Source organism: Diplotaxodon limnothrissa, linkage group LG12 (genome assembly GCF_057381915.1).
Source record: "Diplotaxodon limnothrissa isolate DT_005_m linkage group LG12, D_limnothrissa_male_GT1.1, whole genome shotgun sequence".
Lineage (NCBI taxonomy): Eukaryota > Metazoa > Chordata > Actinopteri > Cichliformes > Cichlidae > Diplotaxodon > Diplotaxodon limnothrissa.
In genome coordinates, this window is record NC_140607.1 from 31,321,893 (window position 1) to 31,343,450 (window position 21,558).

The 21,558-nt window shown below is 40.9% G+C and overlaps 2 protein-coding genes and 3 non-coding genes across 7 annotated transcripts; 4 read left to right on the plus strand and 1 right to left on the minus strand.

The window, feature by feature from the left end:
• Window positions 1-509: 509 nt before the first annotated feature.
• On the plus strand, window positions 510-6,069 carry LOC146621620 (cyclin-G2-like). Of its 2 annotated transcripts, XM_085368670.1 has the most exons (8): window positions 510-680; window positions 1,176-1,298; window positions 1,426-1,563; window positions 1,672-1,922; window positions 2,054-2,132; window positions 2,211-2,309; window positions 3,377-3,579; window positions 5,320-6,069. In XM_085368670.1, the coding sequence occupies exons 2-8, from the start codon at window positions 1,176-1,178 to the stop codon at window positions 5,429-5,431; spliced, it is 1,005 nt and encodes a 334-aa protein (XP_085224796.1). In that variant the 5' UTR covers window positions 510-680; the 3' UTR covers window positions 5,432-6,069. The 2 variants fall into 2 exon arrangements, with proteins under 2 accessions (XP_085224796.1, XP_085224798.1); XM_085368672.1 differs by lacking the exon at window positions 1,426-1,563.
• Window positions 6,070-6,814: 745 nt separating this feature from the next.
• trnac-gca (transfer RNA cysteine (anticodon GCA)) lies at window positions 6,815-6,886 on the plus strand. Its single transcript has one exon. It is a non-coding gene; the product is annotated as a tRNA-Cys (tRNA).
• A 3,402-nt stretch (window positions 6,887-10,288) lies between these two features.
• Window positions 10,289-10,360, minus strand: trnac-gca (transfer RNA cysteine (anticodon GCA)). The gene has a single exon. It is a non-coding gene; the product is annotated as a tRNA-Cys (tRNA).
• An 844-nt stretch (window positions 10,361-11,204) lies between these two features.
• trnac-gca (transfer RNA cysteine (anticodon GCA)) lies at window positions 11,205-11,276 on the plus strand. Its single transcript has one exon. It is a non-coding gene; the product is annotated as a tRNA-Cys (tRNA).
• A 702-nt stretch (window positions 11,277-11,978) lies between these two features.
• On the plus strand, window positions 11,979-18,168 carry LOC146621624 (alpha-N-acetylneuraminate alpha-2,8-sialyltransferase ST8SIA3-like). Of its 2 annotated transcripts, none has more exons than XM_085368673.1 (4): window positions 11,979-12,136; window positions 15,004-15,156; window positions 15,477-16,034; window positions 17,886-18,168. In XM_085368673.1, exons 1-4 carry the CDS (start codon window positions 11,979-11,981, stop codon window positions 18,166-18,168), a joined length of 1,152 nt encoding a protein of 383 aa, XP_085224799.1. The 2 variants fall into 2 exon arrangements, with proteins under 2 accessions (XP_085224799.1, XP_085224800.1); XM_085368674.1 differs by having other exon boundaries at window positions 15,034-15,156.
• The last annotated feature ends 3,390 nt before the right edge of the window (window positions 18,169-21,558 follow it).

Consider the following 21,558-nt stretch of genomic DNA (forward strand, 5'->3'; position numbering starts at 1 on the left):
AACCTGGAAATGACAACTGCTAACGAGTTGCTAGAGCGCGCAGTTTCATCACCATGGAAACAGCATCGGTGGTAGTGACGTGTCATGCGCAAAAGCATCGGCTCTAATTGGAAGAGCCAACTCCCATCATATTTGCCAAATAAAGATAAAATATGAGGCTACAGATGGTAATATATTAAGAGCAATTGGGAGCCAAAAGAGCCAGCTCTTCTTTGGGAGCCGTGCCACAAGAGCCATCACTAATCCGTAGCTAATTTGGCCGACGTAGTTGAGCGGTCTTTGAGTGTAACCGTTAAAATATAATGACAGACTTGTATGTGAAAGTCAGAACCGATGAACTGCAAGTTTATCGGTTAAGTGACCGTAAACCGTAAACATAAGTACTGCCGACGACTGTCACCGCCAACAGGCGCCTTTTTGTGCCACTTTGTGACGCCAACAGGCAAGACGTTGCGTTTCTAGAGATGCATGATGGTTAAAGTAGTTTTCCCCAGCAGGTCCGGAGCTGCTTGTTTATTACGGGCGGCGGGGAGGGGGTCGTCGCTCTTCGACGGTGATCGAGGTCTTATTTTATTATTTCTCGTCAATCATCCCAATCAAAATGGAAACATGGAGGAGTGAAATCTAAATTGAAGTCACGGAGCTGTTACTATCCTGCACGCCTTTCGCTCCTGGGCAAGGTAAAACGACTGCTTGATTAGCGCTAGCTAAGTTAGCTTACGCTGGAGTACTTTGTGTGGGTGACGCCCCCGAATGTTTTTTGGGGTTTTTTTGGCAATTATTGATGTTTTTGTTTTTCAAAACACAATTTCTAAAACCCAAAAGAAGGAAATAGCCTAGCTCTATTAACTCTGTAATATGAAATCATCTCCCTGTTTGGATTAGCCCGGTGACCTAGTTTCAGGTCAGTGGTCATTTAGCTCAAATATCTACATCTACTTCGATTTGGTGGTGGTTTAGTAGTTGTGCTTCGGCATATTTTATGCATTCACTTAATAAATCACTTATAATATTGTAACGATCGTCAGGTTATATACCAGATTAGTTATTTATTTATTTTTTCGTAGGGATACCGGACAGCCTGTAGGTGTGGTTTAGGAGGCAACAGTTACAGTCAACATAGGGTTACTCTGACAGTCTCTTGGATACAAATATTACACTGTGTTGTTTTCCAGATGAGGGATCTTCAGGACGTTGACAGTTTGCTCTTGAAAGAGTTGAAGTCATGCTGTGCGACAGAGTACAACTTTCTTCCCAGGGAGACTGGCCTGAAGTTGATGGAGTCTGCCTCCACAGAGGTAGCCCACTGACCTACTTTTGTTTTTGTGGAGTTTTTTTTAAAGCTGTGTTTGCAGGCATATGTGTTTGCTAAAATGACTGCTATTTTCAGTGATGCCTTTCTAATATATAGTGGTACATTTGTAGAATCACAGCGGAGTATCTGCAAAATGCAGAGACACCAGAGTGGAAGAACTGTGGAGCCTGACCAGCTTCTTTGGCTACTGCACCCAAACTTTTGTTCAAGCTGTCAATTTACTTGATAGATTTCTCACCATTATGAAAGTAAGAATTCCAAGTTAAACGCCAAGACTGCAACTGTGCATGTTTAATGCCCTTTAGTCTCCTTTGACTTTGATTCATTGGATTTTGGCTCATTTCTGTTGATGATAGGTGCAGCCTAAGCATTTGCCCTGTATTGGAGTTTGCTGTCTTCACATTGCTGCCAAAATGGTTGAGGAGGAAAGCAATGTCTCACCCACTCATGAGCTTATTCGCATCAGCCAAAGCAAGTTCACCGTGTCAGACCTGTGTCGTATGGAGAAGATCATCTCAGAGAAGCTCAGTGTGGAGCCCAAAGCAGTGACAGCCTTAACCTTTCTACACCTCTACTACTCCGCCTTCACATCCCTGTCTGCTGGAAGGTAAATATTTTTTTGTATTTACTTTTTCTTGTTGCTAATGCTGCTCCAGACTGATTGGAGCTGGTCAAATAGTTACTGCTGACTGAGGCTTGTACTAGCAGATCACATTAGGATTCCCTCTATATTTTAAGGGAGGAGATCCCAAGCATTGGGAGACTGGAAGCCCAGCTAAAAGCCTGCTTATGCCGGCTTGTTTTCTCTAAAGCAAAAGTAAGCAAGGTGACACTTTTACAGCATAGCAGCATTAGTTTGGAGTATCAGGACTAATTAATCTGTTCTTCTTCACAGCCATCCGTGCTGGCGCTGGCCCTCATTGCTCAGGAATTTGAAGCCCCCCAGTCAGTCATGTTGTTGAAGACTGTCCAGCAGTTCCAAAGACATGTAAAGGTATGAAGAGAATAGGGTGCGGCAGCTAAATCCTCTCTCAAACAGTCAGTATTATTCCATCATAATATATTAGTAACAAGGGTATTATCAGGGTATTATCATATTAGTTTTTAGTTTTTATAGTGTACTTTTCACAAGAAAAATTTTGTTTGATGATATTTTAGCTCATCGAGCTGAAGGTTTAATGTACTTATGAGTCAGGAGTCCGTCATCCATCCATGCATCTGTTCACAGTTCACAAGAATTGCGACTCCTGCTACAATATTGGTCATTATTTAATCAGGATTGCACATAATTATCACCTAATGCGTCTTCACCCAACTTTTGCCCAAGGTCAAGGTCACATTTTTAATTCTTTTCTTTCTTTCTTTTTCTTTCAATGGGAAGCAACTCGGGAATTGTGATGGAGCCAGATGAGCTTCCACATCCCTGATGTTGTGGTTTTTAATGTTTTGGCAGTTTCACTGTAGTCTTATCATAGCTGTGAAATGAGAATTTGAAGCTATTTATATTTAGACTTTTTCTTCCAACTCGTTTGGCACCAACTTTTCTGTCTCCAGCCAAAAACATGTTGTCTTTGTTTCACCTATCCCTGTGTTTGGAGGAGCTGTCTCACCCCACTCAACATGAAAGTCCAAACAGAAACGGTGCGACCAGACATGACTGCAAAACAAGTCTAATTTTTATTAAAACTGAAAAATTTACAAGCAGCAGACAAAGTCTCTCCCTTAGAGACATGGTGACCACTAATATGCTTTTAAAACCCTTAAAAATCCAGTCTAACCTATAAACAAAAGTCAAGAGTAAATGTTACTCCCCCAGATGAAGCACCTGTATCTGGTGTGTAAACGTAGCCTGTTATATTTTTAAAGATAATTGTGTTCAGAAAACTTGTTTGCAGTTTGGCCGGTGTAATCCCGCGGAGACTGTAAAATGTGTAAAATTACTTATTGTTGCCTGGCCAAATGCATGTAGAGTGCATGGGAAAACTGTTAAAAAATATATATTTTAAGGCCATTCCTGTTTGTAACCTCTCAGATGTTTCCTGTTTTTCTTCTTCTCTTCAGATCAGTGACAGTGAGCTACTCCACTGGAAGGAACATGTGGCCAAGTGCATGGTGGAGTACCGCTCGAGCGAATGCAACAAACCAGACAACAAAAAGCTTGTTTGGATCGTGTCAAGGAGGACGGCTCAGAATCTCCAAACTAGTCACTTCAGTGTGCCCGGTCTGCCAACTATTCCCGAGAGAAGCTGGGATGAAAGCGAGAGGTTAATAGTTAATCTTTTCTACTTTCTTTGTGTTATAATGATTTCTCGGGTGTGCTGGGCTCCTTGGAAAACTAAATGGGATAATTATGGTAAAATCAGGTCAGAATATTTTCCACAGCTCATGTGTAGCACACAGCAAATGTATTCACATTAATGGAATGCAGTTGTTTAGAAGAGGTAACTACAGGAAACAGCACAGTCGATAGCAATGAACGCTTAGGAGTTTTAGCCGATCTCTTCTCATATCAGTGCAATCTAACATCGCACGGACTTTATACTAGGATACAGTTTATGTTAGACTGCTATGTTTATCCTTTGATCCTCTGTCCTGCATATTGACTCTCTCTAGTGTACATAATTTGACACAAAATTCTCACAATAAAACATGCCCTAAAAAAGAGATGTGTGCTCTATGGATGCAACTGTATTAAAAAGTGATGATAAGCTGGATCAGCAGGTGAAAAAATAGATTCGCCTTTTATTTTTCCACCTAGCCTCCATACATGCTTATTGTATTTACTTTGTAAGAGGATCTGTAAAGCTGCATTCAGATAACACAAATTTGTCCTTCACATATTAGTACTAACATGCATACTTTGTGTGTGTGTGTGTTTTGTTTTGTTTTTTCAAGATCCAGCAGGTTAGAGCCTGCAGAACTGCTGTGTACAAATGGCTTAAGAAAAGTCAAAACGTCATTTTTCAAGTTCTAATTTTACAGCAGAATTGTAAAAATGATTGGTTAAATATGTGCTGAAGAAGAATTATTCTCAATTAACTTTCAATTAGGTTATGGTTAGCATTAATAGAACTCTGGACTCATTATTCCCTTAGTTGATTTCACTACTAAACCAAAACCAGAAACATTAAAAGAGTGAGGCGTGGCTCTTGGAGAGCAAAGATGGTGGTAGAAATGTAGAAACTTCCAGAGGAAAATAAAAACAAAGACTAACTTTACTCTGTGAGTTAGGACTCTGCATTTTGAACCTGAATTCTAAGGGTTTTAGCAACCGCTGTATCAAATATGTTTTCTCTTTTATTCCTTTTTGAATGTTTTTTGCTCACACTAGCAGGGAAGCTACATCTACAAACTGTAGACAGAAACACACACCCAAAAATCTTATTATTAGTAGAAGGTCACCTACAAATATGATAAAACATCAGTCCCAGAAAGTTAATTCTGTTCATCTGGACGTAATGTTTTCTGACGCCGTGTCCAGATGAACAGATTCAACTTTCTGGGATTGCTTTATCTGACTGGCTGAGCATGCATCAAAATGTAGAACATTACTCACTAAAATTGAACAGTGAAGACTCCACTTCACTGAGTCACATTAACCAAAGTGAGGCAGAGCGATTGGCTAAAGCTGCTTATGATGGGACACTGTCCTATTGTGTGAGGCAGCCACACCCATAATTCCACCATCAGCTTCACGCAGCCACGAGAGGCACTTCAGTTTTTCTGCTGCGGAGGTTGCTGCTTGTTTAAAACCTTATTTTAGGTCAAATCAGGAAAGCTTCTAGGTGTTTTTCTATCAGATATAACAGATTCTGTTCAAGATTAAGATTTTATCTAGCAGTAACCAATGAAATCAAAGTCAATTTGGAAAATGCTATAAAAATAACGGTGCTGGTGCTGTTTCGAGTGGGACTTTGCTTAAATCCCATTCAAAATGACTGTAAGTAGGGTTGTAACGATTAAACAAAGGAAACATTGAGTATTAATGCTGTCTTGTCTCATAGCGAGGACTCCTGTGAGGACATGAGCTGCGAAGAGGACAGCCCATGCGGCTCGTTAGGAAGCGACGGTGAAGGAGCCTTCTTCCCTTCCACTTTTCTCAACTGCAGAGAATAACGACTCCCAGTTGTGCAGTAACACCAGATGTGTATTTGTCCCCTGAACTGTAACAGATTTCAGGGCAGACCTGTGTGTTTCACTTGTGTATCGTGTATCGTATGTATGCCAAGTGACGGGTTTGGATTATTAAGTGCCTGTGTTAATTCATTTTACTGTTATTCTGATGTAAAACAAACTAAAAAACAAAAACATATCATAATAGTGCAAAATAGAAATTTGCAATATCTCGGCAGCTCAATGGCAATACATGTGAATGTCTTCTGTTTGTGTCTAAACTCGACACATTCCAGGAAAACTAGTGAGGCACAAGTAACAACTTTAGGATGTCAGTAATTAGACACCTTCACTGTTGAGTACCAGCTAACACACTAGCACATCCACATCCTTTTATTGTTTCTTAATATATATTATATGCCACACATACTCACAGTATTCTGCAGATGTCAGTGTGCTAACTAACAAATGTTATTCTAATGTGAAATATATGACGTTGTGGTGGGAAAATACCAGCCTGTAAATGCATGGATGATTTTTAATATGTGACAGTGAATGTTTTCATGTTTACCAAGATAAGCTTACTGAAAAAAACATTTTAAAAAAATGTACATAACATGTAAAAAAATAAGAAAAAAACATGGTGCTCAATGTGTATTGTATTAAGATATAATGTGAAATATGTTGGAAGGTCAGTAATAATCCCTCCAATTAAAAAAATACTTTTTAAGTGTTTTGTTCTGTTTTTATTTTCTTACTTTTTGAGGTTTTGTCAAGTCTTATCATTTTGACCTCTAAGATTAATTCAGTTAGATTTGTTTTTGTCTCAAAGTGTATTATGAAGACCCTACAACCCTTATAATGGCAAAAAAAAAAAATCCCCCAACCCAACATTCAAATGATCACCTTTGAGCAGCACTTTCGGACAGTGAGGAAGAAGAACTCTCTTTTAACAGGAAGAGAGCTGCTGTCTTGGGCTAGTAGGTGAGGGGAAAGAGAAGAGACAAAATAGAAGAACAAAGCTATAGGAGAGAGTAGACATGCAACGCATGACATGGAGAAGTGGCAGATAACTGAAAGACTGAGAAAAGGGTTTTAATTTAATCTTTTAAATTTTTAAGAATATTGAAAGAAAGCAGTTCTACATATTTGTTTAATGTGGATGTGAAGATTCTACACCGGGAACAGGCTCAGTATTGTCCAAATTTAGACGTAACCCTGAACTGCTGGTTTGTTTATTTGCGTGTTTAAAAGTGGAATCACGGCCCTTGAGGGGAGTTTTCTGTATTTTTAGCTTTTTTTTCTTTTTATTTTGTGTTTACTGTGTTTTGTGTCACAGAATCACGTGATGCCTTCAGATTCCATAGTTTAGGGTGACATCAATAAGGGGGTATAGCTCAGTGGTAGAGCATTTGACTGCAGATCAAGAGGTTTCCGGTTCAAATCCGGATGCCCCCTTCTTCTAGCAAAATAGATGTTGCTATGGGAAATAATCTGTGACGAATTAGTATTTTGGCTTGCTGATATTACAAATAGATATATCTATTATAAATAATAATGCACTACAAAACTTAGCCTGAGCACCCCAAAAAGTTAATTCTGTTTAGCTGGCATGACTGAAACTAGCCCACAGAATGATCAAGAAACTGACCTCACAGCTAGTTTCAGTCATTGTGCAAAGGTACTGTTTATAAGGTTGGGGGCACCTGCAGTCAGCTGAGACTGATGAAGTCACTTGGATGAGTGACGAAACGTTTCTCCCACTGAAAACGCTACGTCCAGATGAACAGAATCAACCTTTGGAGATTTACTTACCTGGATGATTGAGAATGCATCAAGACAGTTCAACACCTCCAAATTTAGAATTATGTTCTTTAAAGCTTGAATTTGACATGGAGTTTTGTCCTTCTTACCACTGACGTCAAAAGTAATTTAAGATTAATTTTAGAAGTATGTACCTTGAGGAGCTTCAAATAGTATGAAACCCATGCTATCCCTCTACTGCACAGCGTTGCCCTGAGGCAACAAACCACATTTTCATGCTTTACACTGGCCCTTCAAAAAAACCCTTCTTTTTTTCAAATAATGCCACCAGGCACATGTCTTTCCAATAAAATGATGAGTTGAAGGTGGTGTGACTTTTAATTGGGGGGGGGGGGGGGCAAGCTGCACTACATGAAAGCGGAACCGGCTGTTCAAACCCCCACAAGGCTGCCCGCTGGATTCGAAGCGACGGGACGAGGTGCGACCTCTCACAACGAACGTAATATGGTCAACACCTTGGAGACGCTTACAGCTGCTGTGAAGGCTCAAAACAACACCATTGAGCGTATGAGGGGAAACATCAGAGAGAGGCCTGCTCAAAATGAGACCCTTGAGCGACAGTTGGAAAACATCGCGGAACGGATCACTGCAGTTGTGAGGTCTCAGAATCAAAAGACTGACAACACCACGGAACAGAAGTTTGATACCATCATGGGGAGGCTCGCAGCTCTTCAACGGGAGATCGAGAGACCAGCCTCGGAGTGCTAGAATTCGAGCTGCTCACAAAGGAGAAATCAACAATACTCAACATTTGGACACCACGGCCCCAGCTGCAGGCCCAAGGCTGGAGCCCACCAAAACAACTCCCTGATAACGACTGTGTGATGACTATTCTTCCCGCCCCATGAAGGACACCTGGATTGGCTGGAGGACTGTTTACTTAGCCTGATAGGCCGAAGGACACTGTCTCAGCTAAACTATGGACACGCACACACACACACTTACACTGATAAGCACTCACTCATCCCCCTCCCTTTCCAACGCCTTCGATGCTTGTGCCCTACCGGGGATGATAGCAGTCAACTGGACCAGCACAGATGCTGCAGGACCGGATGCGCTGTCTACGCCGGCTCTCTCTTACCCTTTACCCGCCCTGTTGCTTGTCTCGTGTTTCTATGGTGTATTGATAGTCATGTGCTTTTGTGCTGAGGTGTTTTTTCTTTTATCAAACTGTTCTCCCACTAGGAGCTCAGTCTGAGTGGAGTTTTTTTTCTCCTCCTCTTACCTCATGTAGTGTATTTTCGTTGTTTTTTTCCTATCAGCCTACCTTCTGACATGTCTGCCCAATGTGATGTTTGTGTAAAGTTGGTCAGAAGGTTCCTTTGTGAGTGCGCATGCGCCATTAGCGTGCTGCCTGCTGTAACCCCTAATTTCCCTCGGGATGAATAAAGTATTCTGATTCTGATTCTGATGAGAGACATCTCTATTAGGAGGCAAAGATAAAGATCACTATTTTACATGTTTATAGTGAAATAAATGTATATTAAAAAATACTTGTATGTGCATGAATATGTAAAGAACCATATTTGATTGTTTGTTCTACTTTTTAAAATGTATTTATACTGTGAAAATGTTCATTTTCATTCGTTGCCTCAAGGCAACACTGCGCAGTTAGCCCAATTTTTTCAGGCAATATAATGCATTTGCATATGTGTGTAGAGATGTGTTTGTGTGCATTTATATGATCATAGTCAATGTTTTTTACTTTACAATCTACTCACAATTACAGGACATGGATGTGAATACCTTTTATGGAAGGAAACCAAGGGAATGTGCACTTTCTGTCCTCAGAAAGTGAGGACAGTGAGCTTTCAGGGAGTGACAGTGAAGTAAAGGAGTGGATCCCTGAATGAGGTTTGAGGGACACTTAGGAGCTCAGGGGTCCGTTGGTAAAGTAACTGTGTCTGTGTGTGTGTTAGTGGCCACATGGCAAGCAGGTCTGGCCCGGATCTAGTATCAAGTGGCACTGCTGGCTGACTTCTGGCATGATAAGACGTATATCATCCACATATGGGCCAGGCCTGGCATAGATGGCACTGTCTATGTGATGGCATGCCATATCTGGCTTGGTTGTGGTTTGGTTTATGAGGCCCAGGCCTACAGAAAACAGGTCTGGCTCAGATCTGGCATCAAGCTGGCATTTCTGACTGACTGGTGTTTTGGCTGAGTGTATATCAACCAGATGTGTGCCAGGTCTGGCAATGATGCCACTGTTTATGCGATGGCATGCCATATCTCAGGTGGTAGAGCAGGTTACAAACTGATTGAAGGTTAGTGGTTTGATCCCTGGCTCCTCCAGTCTGCATGTCAAGAGTGTGAATGTGTATGAATGTAGTTAGGAAGCACTCAGTTAAGCGAAAGTCGGTGAATGTGACATGTTGTATAGAGCACTTTAAGTAATCTGGGAGAGTACAAAAGCGCTATATAAAAATCAGTCTATTCACTGTCTGAACAGAACAACTGTCTGTTCTGGGCCAGCACAGGGCAAGCAGTGTGTCAACAACTGGCCCGTGGCTGCACACCACCTACACATGGCCCACATACCGCAATGAATGATGGCCCTTTGGTGGCCCAGATCAGGTTTGCCAGAGGTAATCCACACATGGGCTAGCAAAGGACCACCAGTGTGTCTGAAACTGGCCTTGTGCTGGCCCATGTGTGGGCCACCTCTGGCAAACCAGGTCTGGGCCACCAAAGGGCCGTCATTCTTTGCGGTATGTGGGCCATGTGTAGATCGCTTGAGAACCAGTCTTAATGATGCAGAGCTACTTGCTGTAGGGGGTGTAGCTCAGTGGTAGAGCATTTGACTATAGGTCAAGAGGTCTCCGGTTCAAATCTGGATGCCACCTTTTTTTTTAATATCACTTTTTAAGTATTAGGTTGGTACTACAGGAACTCTTTAGCTTAAACTATATATCTATATCTATCTATGTATTTATCTATATAGTTCCTGTAGTACAAATCTGATACTGTTTGTTAAACAGTGATACATGGTGCATATACATGGTCAATAAACGCAATTCTGATATTAAAAAAAGGGGGCATCCGGACTTGAACCAGAGACCTCTTGATCTGCAGTCAAATGCTCTACCACTGAGCTATACCCCCAAAATCCCTGTTAAGCACTGCTATTGTAGAGAGTCATTGAGAGGCACACACTATAGGTCACTGCAGATCAAGAGTTCTCCTTTAGAAGACTGCCTAGATGACAAAATCACACTCTGCAGATTCATTAATCTAATAGCACTTAGGTCTCTCTATAAAAGAGTAAAAGTAAATCCTTCCTGCCTGTCAACCTGTAAAAACATCTCTGAAAGGCAGATAAAATTCTTAATGTCAGCTGCTGTCCAACAGTGTGCCAGTGTGCTAACACTGGCTAAAGAAGCAGGACATGCAGAGGCTTTATTGTGACAATAAGGATATGATGAGATGTGAGCAGGTGATCTGCTCCTCCCACACATTTTAGCATTTATTTTTTGTTCTAAATTCTGACCTGTGCTTGCTTTTGTTTTGTGTACTTTTCAGCCCCAAAAAGACAGTAAAGGAAATTCAATCAGTTAAAACCCAGTATATAAAACCCATTAACTTTATTTGTATGACCGCAGATTGTTTTCACCCTAATAAATTACTCAGCTTTTACCTGCTTTTCATTTGAGCTTCAGTGTTGAGATTAAATATCAGAATGCATTAGAAAACAAGCCCAGAGCGCCACAACTGAAAGATGAGACCTCAAGTTCCACACTGTGTGCAGTCATACACAGGGGGGATAACTCAGTGGAAGAGCACTGCAGCTTAGATTGTCTCCAGTTCAAATCCAGATGCTGTTGTTTGTGTTACTGTTTAACAAACAATCAAAATCGACAGTATCAGGTTTGTACTACAGGAATACGTTAGACTGGATAAACTGTATATATGTATATAAACAAACAATTTAAACACGTGAAAGGGAATAGGGGGTATAGCTCACTGGTAGAGCATTTGACTGCAGATCAAGAGGTCTCTGGTTTAAGTCCGGATGCCCCCTGTGTTAAATGCATGCTGCAGTCTATTTACCGCTCTATTTATTTAGAGGCTGTTAGGCATTTACCATCTGACAGCAATACCTGTACATAGTAAGTGAATTGATGAAGTAACACAGGTGGCCCAGAAAGTCTTGTACAGTAAGAAAACTCCATAAAACGAAAATACAGTTAAATACTAAAATGTATGCCCTGCCGGGATATCGAGATTAAATTCCAGTGCGCATGACTTAACATATTAGACTGATGCTCGGAACTTTTAAATCTTCTGCCAGCCCCATTCAACTAATTACCGAACAAGCGTCTCTTTGTGCCGAAAGCTGCATCAGCGTGAGTGTGAGGGGGTGGGATTGGAGGTGGTGATGCTGCTGGTGCAGCTGGTGCTGCTGAAGTACGCGGCTTGCGGTGGAGCTGTCTGGGATGTGTTGACACGCATTTCTGCTCCCATCTCCTTGATTAACCCGGCAGCCTGGATGGTTTCGAGCCGCAGAGGAGAGGAAGAGGAATGAGTGCGGACCGAGCAGCGGCATCCTTATCATGCAGCCGCAGAAAATCACCACCCGTCCATTTTACACGATTATATGAGCCGATGAGCGCCAGTTTATGTGTGCTTTTCAGACGGGCGGCAGCGCTGTGCAGACCCGGGAATAACAACACAGGCCAACACCTCGCTGCAGCTACATACAAGGAATGAAAACGCTCCCATGATGGTCCGCATCGCCAAGGCCCTGGGTTTGGTTATTCTGTGCGTCGCCGTGCTCATTTTATCCCTCATCAGCTACGTGTCTCTGAGAAAAGACAGCCTCTTCTCCTCCTCCAAATACTACATGGGAGGCCCGAGGATTATGTTTCATGCAGGCTTTCGGTGAGTGAGATTTTTTTTTTCATCACAATGAGGATGGATGATCAGATGCAGAATTGGGTTGATGTGTGGCCTTTTGTGCACGACTCCAGACTTCATACTTTACCTTCTATATATACTTGCTGTCTAGGTTCAAACTTTAAGTGGGCCTCAGCTTCCAATCATAATGTCATTCACGCAGTACCTTGTAATTAATGTTAATGGAGTATGCTGTTTCCAAATGTAATCAATCCTTTTCACATTTGCAAACCTCCATTTAATTGAATAAACATTACAACGTTACTTTCAAAAGCAACCCAATTAATTGGATGACCTATTATAGTGTCTAAGTGTAGTGTCTAAGAATGAATAATTTAGAGTTATTGATCAGATTTTAATCGAATCCACCCGTTTTTAAGGCGGACTCTTTAGTTATCAAACTCAGGCAAAGGCTCTGTCATGGTCCCGGGACTTCTGACCCAGTGTTTTGAGTTTTGTGAGTTTTGTCATTCTGTATTAAGTTCATTTGCATTCTTAAGATCCCTAAGTTGTCTGTTCAGCAGCCTATGGTTGATCAGATTTCCCCTTATGTCTTTGCCCTCTGTCTCCCTTTGTGTGTTTGTGTTTATTTAATTGTGAATTCGTGTGCCCTTTTCCCCTTGTGTTTTATTCCATCATGTTTATCGTGTTTCCCCAGCCTGTTATGTCTGTGATCTCCCCGTGATCTCTCTCCCCCCTCCTGTCTGCGTCTCTGTGTCCTTCCTGTGTTGCGTTTAAGGTCCGCGTCTTGGGTCAGTATTGTCAGTTCCGTGTCCTCCCTGTCTTGTTATGTGTAACCCTCATCATCTGTGCTCCCCGTGTGTTCCCACGTCCCTCATTACCTTCTGTGTATTTATGTCAGAATCTCCCTATGTTCCATGTCGCACCGTCCCTCATGCTGTGTGATCCCTTGTGTGCCTTTCGGTAAAGTTTAGTTTATATTTTCCCAGTCTAGTTTAGTTTGATATCTTTCCTTTGAGTCAGTAAATAAAGCTGTATTTTGTGTGTTGTGGGTCCTGCATTTTGGGTCCAATCTCCTGCCTGTACACAGAGATTCATGACACACTCAATAACGGAGAAACATGCACAACATTATTTCAGTTCACCAAATCATCAAGCATTTAAAGTATCATTATTCAGTACAGACACTAGAAAATCACACAAAACAAACTGATAATAGAGTTCTTTTATGTAAAGGTTTCTGAATTCATACAATACAAACTCTCTTTTTTAAGTGTGCTACTGGAAAGCACAACAGCCTCCATGAAGAGCTGGGAGTTCGCCTTGTAATCGGAAGGTTGCCGGTTCAAGCCCCAGCTTGGACAGTCTTGGTCGTTGTGTCCTTGGCAAGACACTTCACTCGTTGCCTACTGGTGGTGGTCAGAGGGCCCGGTGGCGCCAGTGTCCGGCAGCCTCGCCTCTGCCAGTGCGCCCAAGGGTGGCTGTGGCTACAATGTAGCTTGCCATCAGCAGTGTGTGAATGGGTGGATGACTGGTTGTGTAAAGCACTTTGGGGTCCTTAGGGACTAGTAAAGCGCTATACAAATACAGGCCATTTACCATTTACATGAAAAACTGCATATGAAAAATAACTTTTGTTTTTCCAGCTACCTTGACTATTTGCTCCCTCCTTTTTACTTTTCTTGTAGGATCTCTCTGTCCTCCCCCTCGCTCTCCATCCTCCTCACTCAAATAGAAACTGGAAAATGACAAAAATATAATAATATAATAATTATTATAAGAGGGTTAGGGGGTTAGGGTTAGTTGTCGACAAAAAGACAACACACTGCTTAGTTATGCGAATGTGGGTAAAACAGAAGCTACAGCTTTATCATTTTTGGTGAATTGTTATAGTGAATGAAAGACAAACTGATCCATATCATTTTATAGCAATATTCAAACTGAATACAGGCTGCTGCAGGACATAGACAGGTAACATCCTTTTGACTTGCTGCCACCTGGATCTGGAGCATATCGTAAACAAACACTGAAACCCAATTTAATCAGAATAGGAATCGAAATTTTTAACAAACTAAAATAATAATGCACATGGGTTTTATAAGTCATTGCAATGTTTTGTTGTATTTCAGTTAAAGTGTGTTTTAATTCTGCATCACTGATTTGTGTCACGTAATTATCTCTTCGTGTTCTTTCTGCTGCAGCAACAAAAGTCTTATTATTCTTCAGAAGCCACGAGCCACGCCTGTGTGTGAGCGCTCTGTAACATCATGACATCAACAACACTGGACATAAAACCTGTTTTCATTCTTTCCTGTACTGCTGTCAATAGAAAAGTTAGGAAAACAAACCATTAGAAGATAATTCCAGAAAATAATAATAAAATACACCACAATTAATACTAATAATAGTTTTTAGGGGCTGTCTACAAAATAAATAAATAAAATAAAAACCCAAAGGGGTCTAAACTCATTTATGCCTCCTTTAAATCAAACATAAAGCTGTCCAAGGTGCTGGACTTGTTGACCATATACTACGTATACAGAAAAATAACTCAAGGTAACTTACATAAAGGGAATGGAAATGTATTAAGTGTGATTTCCACATTTCCTTTATTAATACAAAACTAGTGCCCAAGTCTTAACATGAATCCAAGTTTTAACTAGAAAAATATCTAAATATTTTCATTTTTCCCACTCTCCTCTTTAAAGAGAAAAAACAAAAAAACAGTTGAATCATTTGAACATTTTTAACTGTAATTATTCTAAACATGAAAGTCTTTTGAGGGACTGATATGAAAAGCAGATTGACCAAAGTGTGCCAGGAGCAGATCTGATTGGATCTTTCTAAACCGCAGCCAGTATAGCTGCTGCTGTTATTACATGATGACTCAGCTTCCAATGTTTTGTGGACATTAATTTCAGGTCTCAGTTCGCCATGAATTTCCTGGACCCCTCTTTCATCCCCTTAACTAATGCCCTAAACGAAGAGCTCCAAGGAAAACCGTCCAAATGGAAGTTCAACAAGACAGCTTTTTATCATCAGAGGTAAAAGATTTGACTCCTAACTGAATTCTGCTTGTCTTCTTTGTGAAACTTGAGTATTTTCTGGTCTGGAAATCAGACAGCATAAAACATCCTTCCTCTTCATTTTGTCTTCTGTTTGCTTGTGTTGTCCAACCAACATTCAAAACCAACAAGTGAATTGTTTGTGTGTCTAATTTTGCACATTTGTTATATGGGATATATGTGTACACATATATATGTATGCATGTATGTATGTGCCTGTAACATTCTGTAAATAAAAAAAGGGATGTAGTCGCTGTGATTGGTTTTGGACTTTTTTTTAACATCTTTTTTTTTTTCAGGAAAGATATCTTCAACTACATCGACATTCCCAACAACTTTTCCCTTACGAAGAACAGCGTGCGTGTTGGCCAGCTGATGCACTTTGACTACTCCAGCCACAAGTATGTTTTCTCCATCAGTAACAACTTCAAATCCCTGCTTCCCGACACCTCTCCCATCCTCAATAAGCACTACAGCATGTGTGCCGTGGTGGGAAATAGTGGCATTCTTACCGGCAGCCACTGTGGCCCTGAAATTGACCAAGCCGATTTTGTCTTCCGCTGCAACTTTGCCCCCACCGACATCTACTCCAAGGATGTAGGCAAGAAGACCAACCTGACCACCTTTAACCCCAGCATCCTGGAGAGGTATTACAATAACCTGCTGACCATTCAAGACAGAAATAATTTCTTCCTCAACCTAAAGAAACTGGAGGGAGCCATCCTGTGGATCCCTGCCTTCTTCCTTCATACCTCAGCTACAGTAACTCGGACCTTGGTGGATTTCTTTGTGGAGCACAAGGGACAGCTGAAGATTGAACTGGCCTGGCCAGGAAATATCATGCACGACGTGAACAAGTAAGATCTGATTCTGTTGAGCTTTGCAGGGATGGAGGATTTTTTAGGCAAACCTGGAAACCAATGTGATTTTTCCATAGGCTTTTTAATTATCACAGAAAATGAAACATTTCCGCAATAAAGAATTTTTTATTATGCTTAATAATCATCAGAATTCACAATTTACTGCAGCCTTTATAAAGACTATCATGCTACTGTACTGCAATACTGTACTGTAAGTCTATGAATAAATGACAGTAGACTATAGACCTATCATAGGTCTGTAGTTTTAAATTTTATACTATGGGACACAATGTTAAAATAGCTAAAGCTTCTGTTAACCAAAAACCTTATTTCCTTATTTCAAACCACACATCCACTGAAAAATCCCAGGTCAACCAGTCATGCAAAATCCTCAATCAGTTCCAGGTTCCTGCAGCTCTTTATATTCACATTCCTTGTCACCCAGTTTCTGCTCTCCACCTGTTGCTCAGAGAAATGTTTATCGGTTAGGTGTAGAAATGCTTTCTAACTTTATTGACTGAACAGAGAGGTTTATGTCACACTGAAGAAAAAGAAACAAAACAAAATAAAACAGGCTGCTTCTATTGGCAGCCAAAAAGCCTAAAAACAACTTAAATCCATGAAGAAACATCTCAAAATGAGAAACTAACATAAATCCCAAACACAGAAATCTAGCAGAGAAAACACAGGGTTTGCAAAAACTATAATCTTACTAAAACCAAAAGGAAAGACAGCAACTAAATACACAGTACGAGTGAAGGGACACTAACAAAGCTGGGAAAAGAACAGAGGAAGGCAGTAAAAAACACACACACACACACAGACAACCACCTGAGGATATGACCTTCAAAATAAAACAAGAAATAAGTGAAGGAGGGACCAGGACAAAACTCATGCAGACAAAGAAGTGCACACAGGAACACAGGATGCACATGCAAAAGGAAAAAACAGGATAACAATAACTGGAATGCCAGTGATGTTTTAGCTCATCCAACTCATGATCCATCACAATTGACAGGTTATTGTAATATGTGAATCACAGAACCTATAAGTTTTGTTGTTATTGTTTGGCTGTATTACACAAACTAATGAGAACTGAAATCCACTGAGAAGTCAGGGAGGCTCCTAAACAGGACAAATGAATCGTGTTTCACTAAAATGTGACCAATACTCTGGGAGCAAGTAAGTGATTCTTTGAAAATGCATGTGATCTTGACCTTGATCACATTCAATTGTTGATCATTGCGCAATCTCACAAAAACCTGCGTGGTAATCTTGAAGGAATAATAATTATTATGAACTATGAAATGGACAGATGGAAAGACACCTGGCCGCTGTCCTTTGGCCAGATGAGCTAAAAATCAGAGAATTATTGGATGTCTTGTTAATATGTAACAAGTAAAACTGAACCACAGGCAGTACAAAGACCAATTTAATCCACCGCTAATATGAAAGCATTGATATGACACCACCGACTGATGTAAATGTGGGCATATTGTGGGAGTATTTCTGAAACCCTGGTGTCACCAACATGGTAGTTTTATTTAAAGTGTGGCAAACACTAAAACCATGACCACACAGGCCTATAATTAGTTGGTGAATGACTGGTTGTACTTTAGTTACATCAATACTTTTGTTAAACCGCTTGATTTAAAATGGAAAATCTGCACCTCCATCACATCTTGACTATTTGATTTAAAACTCATTGTGGTGGTGAACAGACACAAAATCACAAAAATTGTATCACCATCCAAACATGTATGTGCTTAATTGTACATCACATGATAAAATGTTGAACAGACAACACAAAGTTACAGTCAATTTGTGATCTATTTGTTTTCTTCTCAGATATTGGAAGACTAAAAACCTCTCTCCCAAGCGTCTCAGCACTGGTATTCTCATGTACACCCTGGCCTCAGCAATATGTGACGAGATCCACCTCTACGGCTTCTGGCCCTTTGGCTGGGACCCCAACACAGGCAAGGATCTGCCGTACCACTACTACGACAAGAAAGGGACCAAATTCACCACTAAGTGGCAGGAAACCCACCAGCTGCCCAGCGAGTTCAAGCTGCTCTACAAGCTGCACAGGGAAGGCGTGATCAAACTCAGCTTGACGCACTGCTCTTAGACATTCGATGAGTCCGGGATGGTTTAAGACGTGACTCCAGAGACCATTACCAACATACATCAGCTCAGTTCAAACTTCTGTTGTGGCACACATGATAAGCATGATAAGTGTTTAGGCAGTTTATGATCATCCTGCAAACACACACTCGTGTCACGTTGTAATTTTACATGAAGATGTCAGGCTCACTCGAGCTGCAGATCCCAGCGTTGTTATTCATTCAACATGTTGTGTTCAGCACCACAGTTAGGGGCTTTCATGCAGCTCAGTTGCTTTCATTATTCTCCTTTGCATGACTGCTGGCTAAATAGTTTGAGCCAAACAGACATCTATTTTAACTGGAGTCTACGGGGGATTCAGCTGTGGGGACGCAGTAAATTTCCAATTCTGCTTGAAACAGATCGATTAATCACCTTTACAACAGTATACCAATTCTGTACACTGAAATCACTGCCTAATCTCAGGGAAGGAGTTAGATCAGTGTTTTTTGTAATCAGATTTAATGCCTCCAGAGAGGTGCAGTTCCTGTTTTCAGGCCTTTTCCCCCACGAGGTGTCAGACAATCTGCACTGCTCTAGAAGATGGTATTTGTTTACAAGATTGTACTCTATATAAATATATGTGTGTCTTTTTTCTCTGTAGACAGCCTGACTGTCCACTTCAAAATTTTTGGAATAATAATCAACATTCCAACAATAAGCCATAAATTCATGGAGAGGTGTTTTGTGATCATTAGATCAGAACTGCAGAACGTGTTACCGGCCTTCATTACGTAGGTGTTGAGAAAATGAGACATTTCCAAAATCTACCAAAAAGACTAGGAGGATAATTTTCCATCAGTAACAATGAAAATATACAGTGGGGCAAAAAAGTATTTAGTCAGCCACCGATTGTGCAAGTTCCCCCCACCTAAAATGATGACAGAGGTCAGTAATTTGCACCAGAGGTACACTTCAACTGTGAGAGACAGAATGTGAAAAAAAAAAATCCATGAATCCACATGGTAGGATTTGTAAAGAATTTATTCGTAAATCAGGGTGGAAAATAAGTACTTGGTCAATAAGAAAAATACAACTCAATACTTTGTAACATAACCTTTGTTGGCAATAACAGAGGTCAAACGTTTACTATAGGTCTTTACCAGGTTTGCACACACAGTAGCTGGTATTTTGGCCCATTCCTCCATGCAGATCTTCTCGAGAGCAGTGATGTTTTGGGGCTGTCGCCGAGCAACACGGACTTTCAACTCCCGCCACAGATTTTCTATGGGGTTGAGGTCTGGAGACTGGCTAGACCACTCCAGGACTTTCAAATGCTTCTTACGGAGCCACTCCTTTGTTGCCCGGGCGGTGTGTTTTGGATCATTGTCATGTTGGAAGACCCAGCCTCGTTTCATCGTCAAAGTTCTCACTGATGGAAGGAGGTTTTGGCTCAAAATCTCACGATACATGGCCCCATTCATTCTGTCCTTAACACGGATCAGTCGTCCTGTCCCCTTGGCAGAAAAACAGCCCCATAGCATGATGTTTCCACCCCCATGCTTCACAGTAGGTATGGTGTTCTTGGGATGCAACTCAGTATTCTTCTTCCTCCAAACACGACGAGTTGAGTTTATACCAAAAAGTTCTACTTTGGTTTCATCTGACCACATGACATTCTCCCAATCCTCTGCTGTATCATCCATGTGCTCTCTGGCAAACTTCAGACGGGCCTGGACATGCACTGGCTTCAGCAGCGGAACACGTCTGGCACTGCGGGATTTGATTCCCTGCCGTTGTAGTGTGTTACTGATGGTGACCTTTGTTACTTTGGTCCCAGCTCTCTGCAGGTCATTCACCAGGTCCCCCCGTGTGGTTCTGGGATCTTTGCTCACCGTTCTCATGATCATTTTGACCCCACGGGATGAGATCTTGCGTGGAGCCCCAGATCGAGGGAGATTATCAGTGGTCTTGTATGTCTTCCATTTTCTGATGATTGCTCCCACAGTTGATTTTTTTCACACCAGGCTGCTTGCCTATTGTAGATTCACTCTTCCCAGTCTGGTGCAGGTCTACAATACTTTTCCTGGTGTCCTTCGAAAGCTCTTTGGTCTTGGCCATGGCGGAGTTTGGAGTCTGACTGTTTGAGGCTGTGGACAGGTATCTTTTATACAGATGATGAGTTCAAACAGGTGCCATTCATACAGGTAACGAGTGGGGGACAGAAAAGCTTCTTACAGAAGACGTTACAGGTCTGTGAGAGCCAGAGATTTTCCTTGTTTGAGGTGACCAAATACTTATTTTCCACCCTGATTTACGAATAAATTCTTTACAAATCCTACCATGTGGATTCATGGATTTTTTTTTCACATTCTGTCTCTCACAGTTGAAGTGTACCTCTGGTGCAAATTACTGACCTCTGTCATCATTTTAAGTGGGGGAACTTGCACAATCGGTGGCTGACTAAATACTTTTTTGCCCCACTGTATGTAATGGTAAACTTACTTGATTTAGGATCAAATTTAGCCAAGTAATTTCTGATAAGAGATCATCAAGTTTTGTTATCATCATGTATAAAAGAACCAATGTTTACAATTAAAATATTATCAAAATACATGACAGACTGGAGCAACAGCTCCATCGTTTTGCCAATTCATGATTAAATCCCAGATTTCTCATTTGTGGGATAATAAAGGTTTATTCTAGGTTTATTCTATTCTATTACCAAGTTTGAATATCGTACCTAAGCTAGTTTAAAACTTAGCTTACTAAATTGGGACCTCAGGAAGCCACTGGTCAAACCCAAAACATGGTAATCCCTGACCTAACCACTCTGTAAAACTGCAAATCTTTCACACATTGTCTAAAAATATTTACCCGTGCAGATGCAAGATGCTATTTTGTGAGTTTTAAAAGATCTGCCAACCAAAATTTATGATCCTTCAGAAGAGCCAAGCTATTTATTTCCGCTCTTTCACCACTCTTAATCAAACCTAAGTTATTAGGTAAAAATATTTATTTCACAGTTAAAGGCACGAGTGTTGCCAGAGTGGGTTTTCCACACAGTTTTAAGCTTAACCTTGATGGTTAAAATAATGTCGGACAAAATTTAGGCTGTTTTGGGATCCTTTTTGATGATTTAAAAAATATGCATTTTAAGTGATAGTTCACAACAAAACCCAAGAGTGTACGTATTTGACCTAATCCGAAATTGTCATGGCGGACTGTCTGCCATGACGTGAAATACTAAGACTGTATGTTCCAGTTGCTGCTATGTTATGTCAGATATCAGTGAGAAGATGCTGCCACAGTGGGTTAAATGTATACATATATAAACTACAGAAAGGAGTGGGAGAGTGAGGTGAAGCATCTAAATCAAAGCTTATATGAAAAATAGTCAGTCATGCTATTTTTA

Coding starts and splice junctions, on each gene's coding strand:
- LOC146621624 (XM_085368673.1), top strand. CDS start 11,979: ATGGTCCGCATCGCCAAGGCCCTGGGTTTGGTTATTCTGTGCGTCGCC. Junction 12,137..15,003: donor ATGTTTCATGCAGGCTTTCG/GTGAGTGAGATT, acceptor ATGATGACTCAG/CTTCCAATGTTTTGTGGACA. Junction 16,035..17,885: donor ATCATGCACGACGTGAACAA/GTAAGATCTGAT, acceptor TTTTCTTCTCAG/ATATTGGAAGACTAAAAACC.
- LOC146621620 (XM_085368670.1), top strand. CDS start 1,176: ATGAGGGATCTTCAGGACGTTGACAGTTTGCTCTTGAAAGAGTTGAAG. Junction 1,923..2,053: donor ACATCCCTGTCTGCTGGAAG/GTAAATATTTTT, acceptor CTATATTTTAAG/GGAGGAGATCCCAAGCATTG. Junction 2,133..2,210: donor TTGTTTTCTCTAAAGCAAAA/GTAAGCAAGGTG, acceptor TCTTCTTCACAG/CCATCCGTGCTGGCGCTGGC.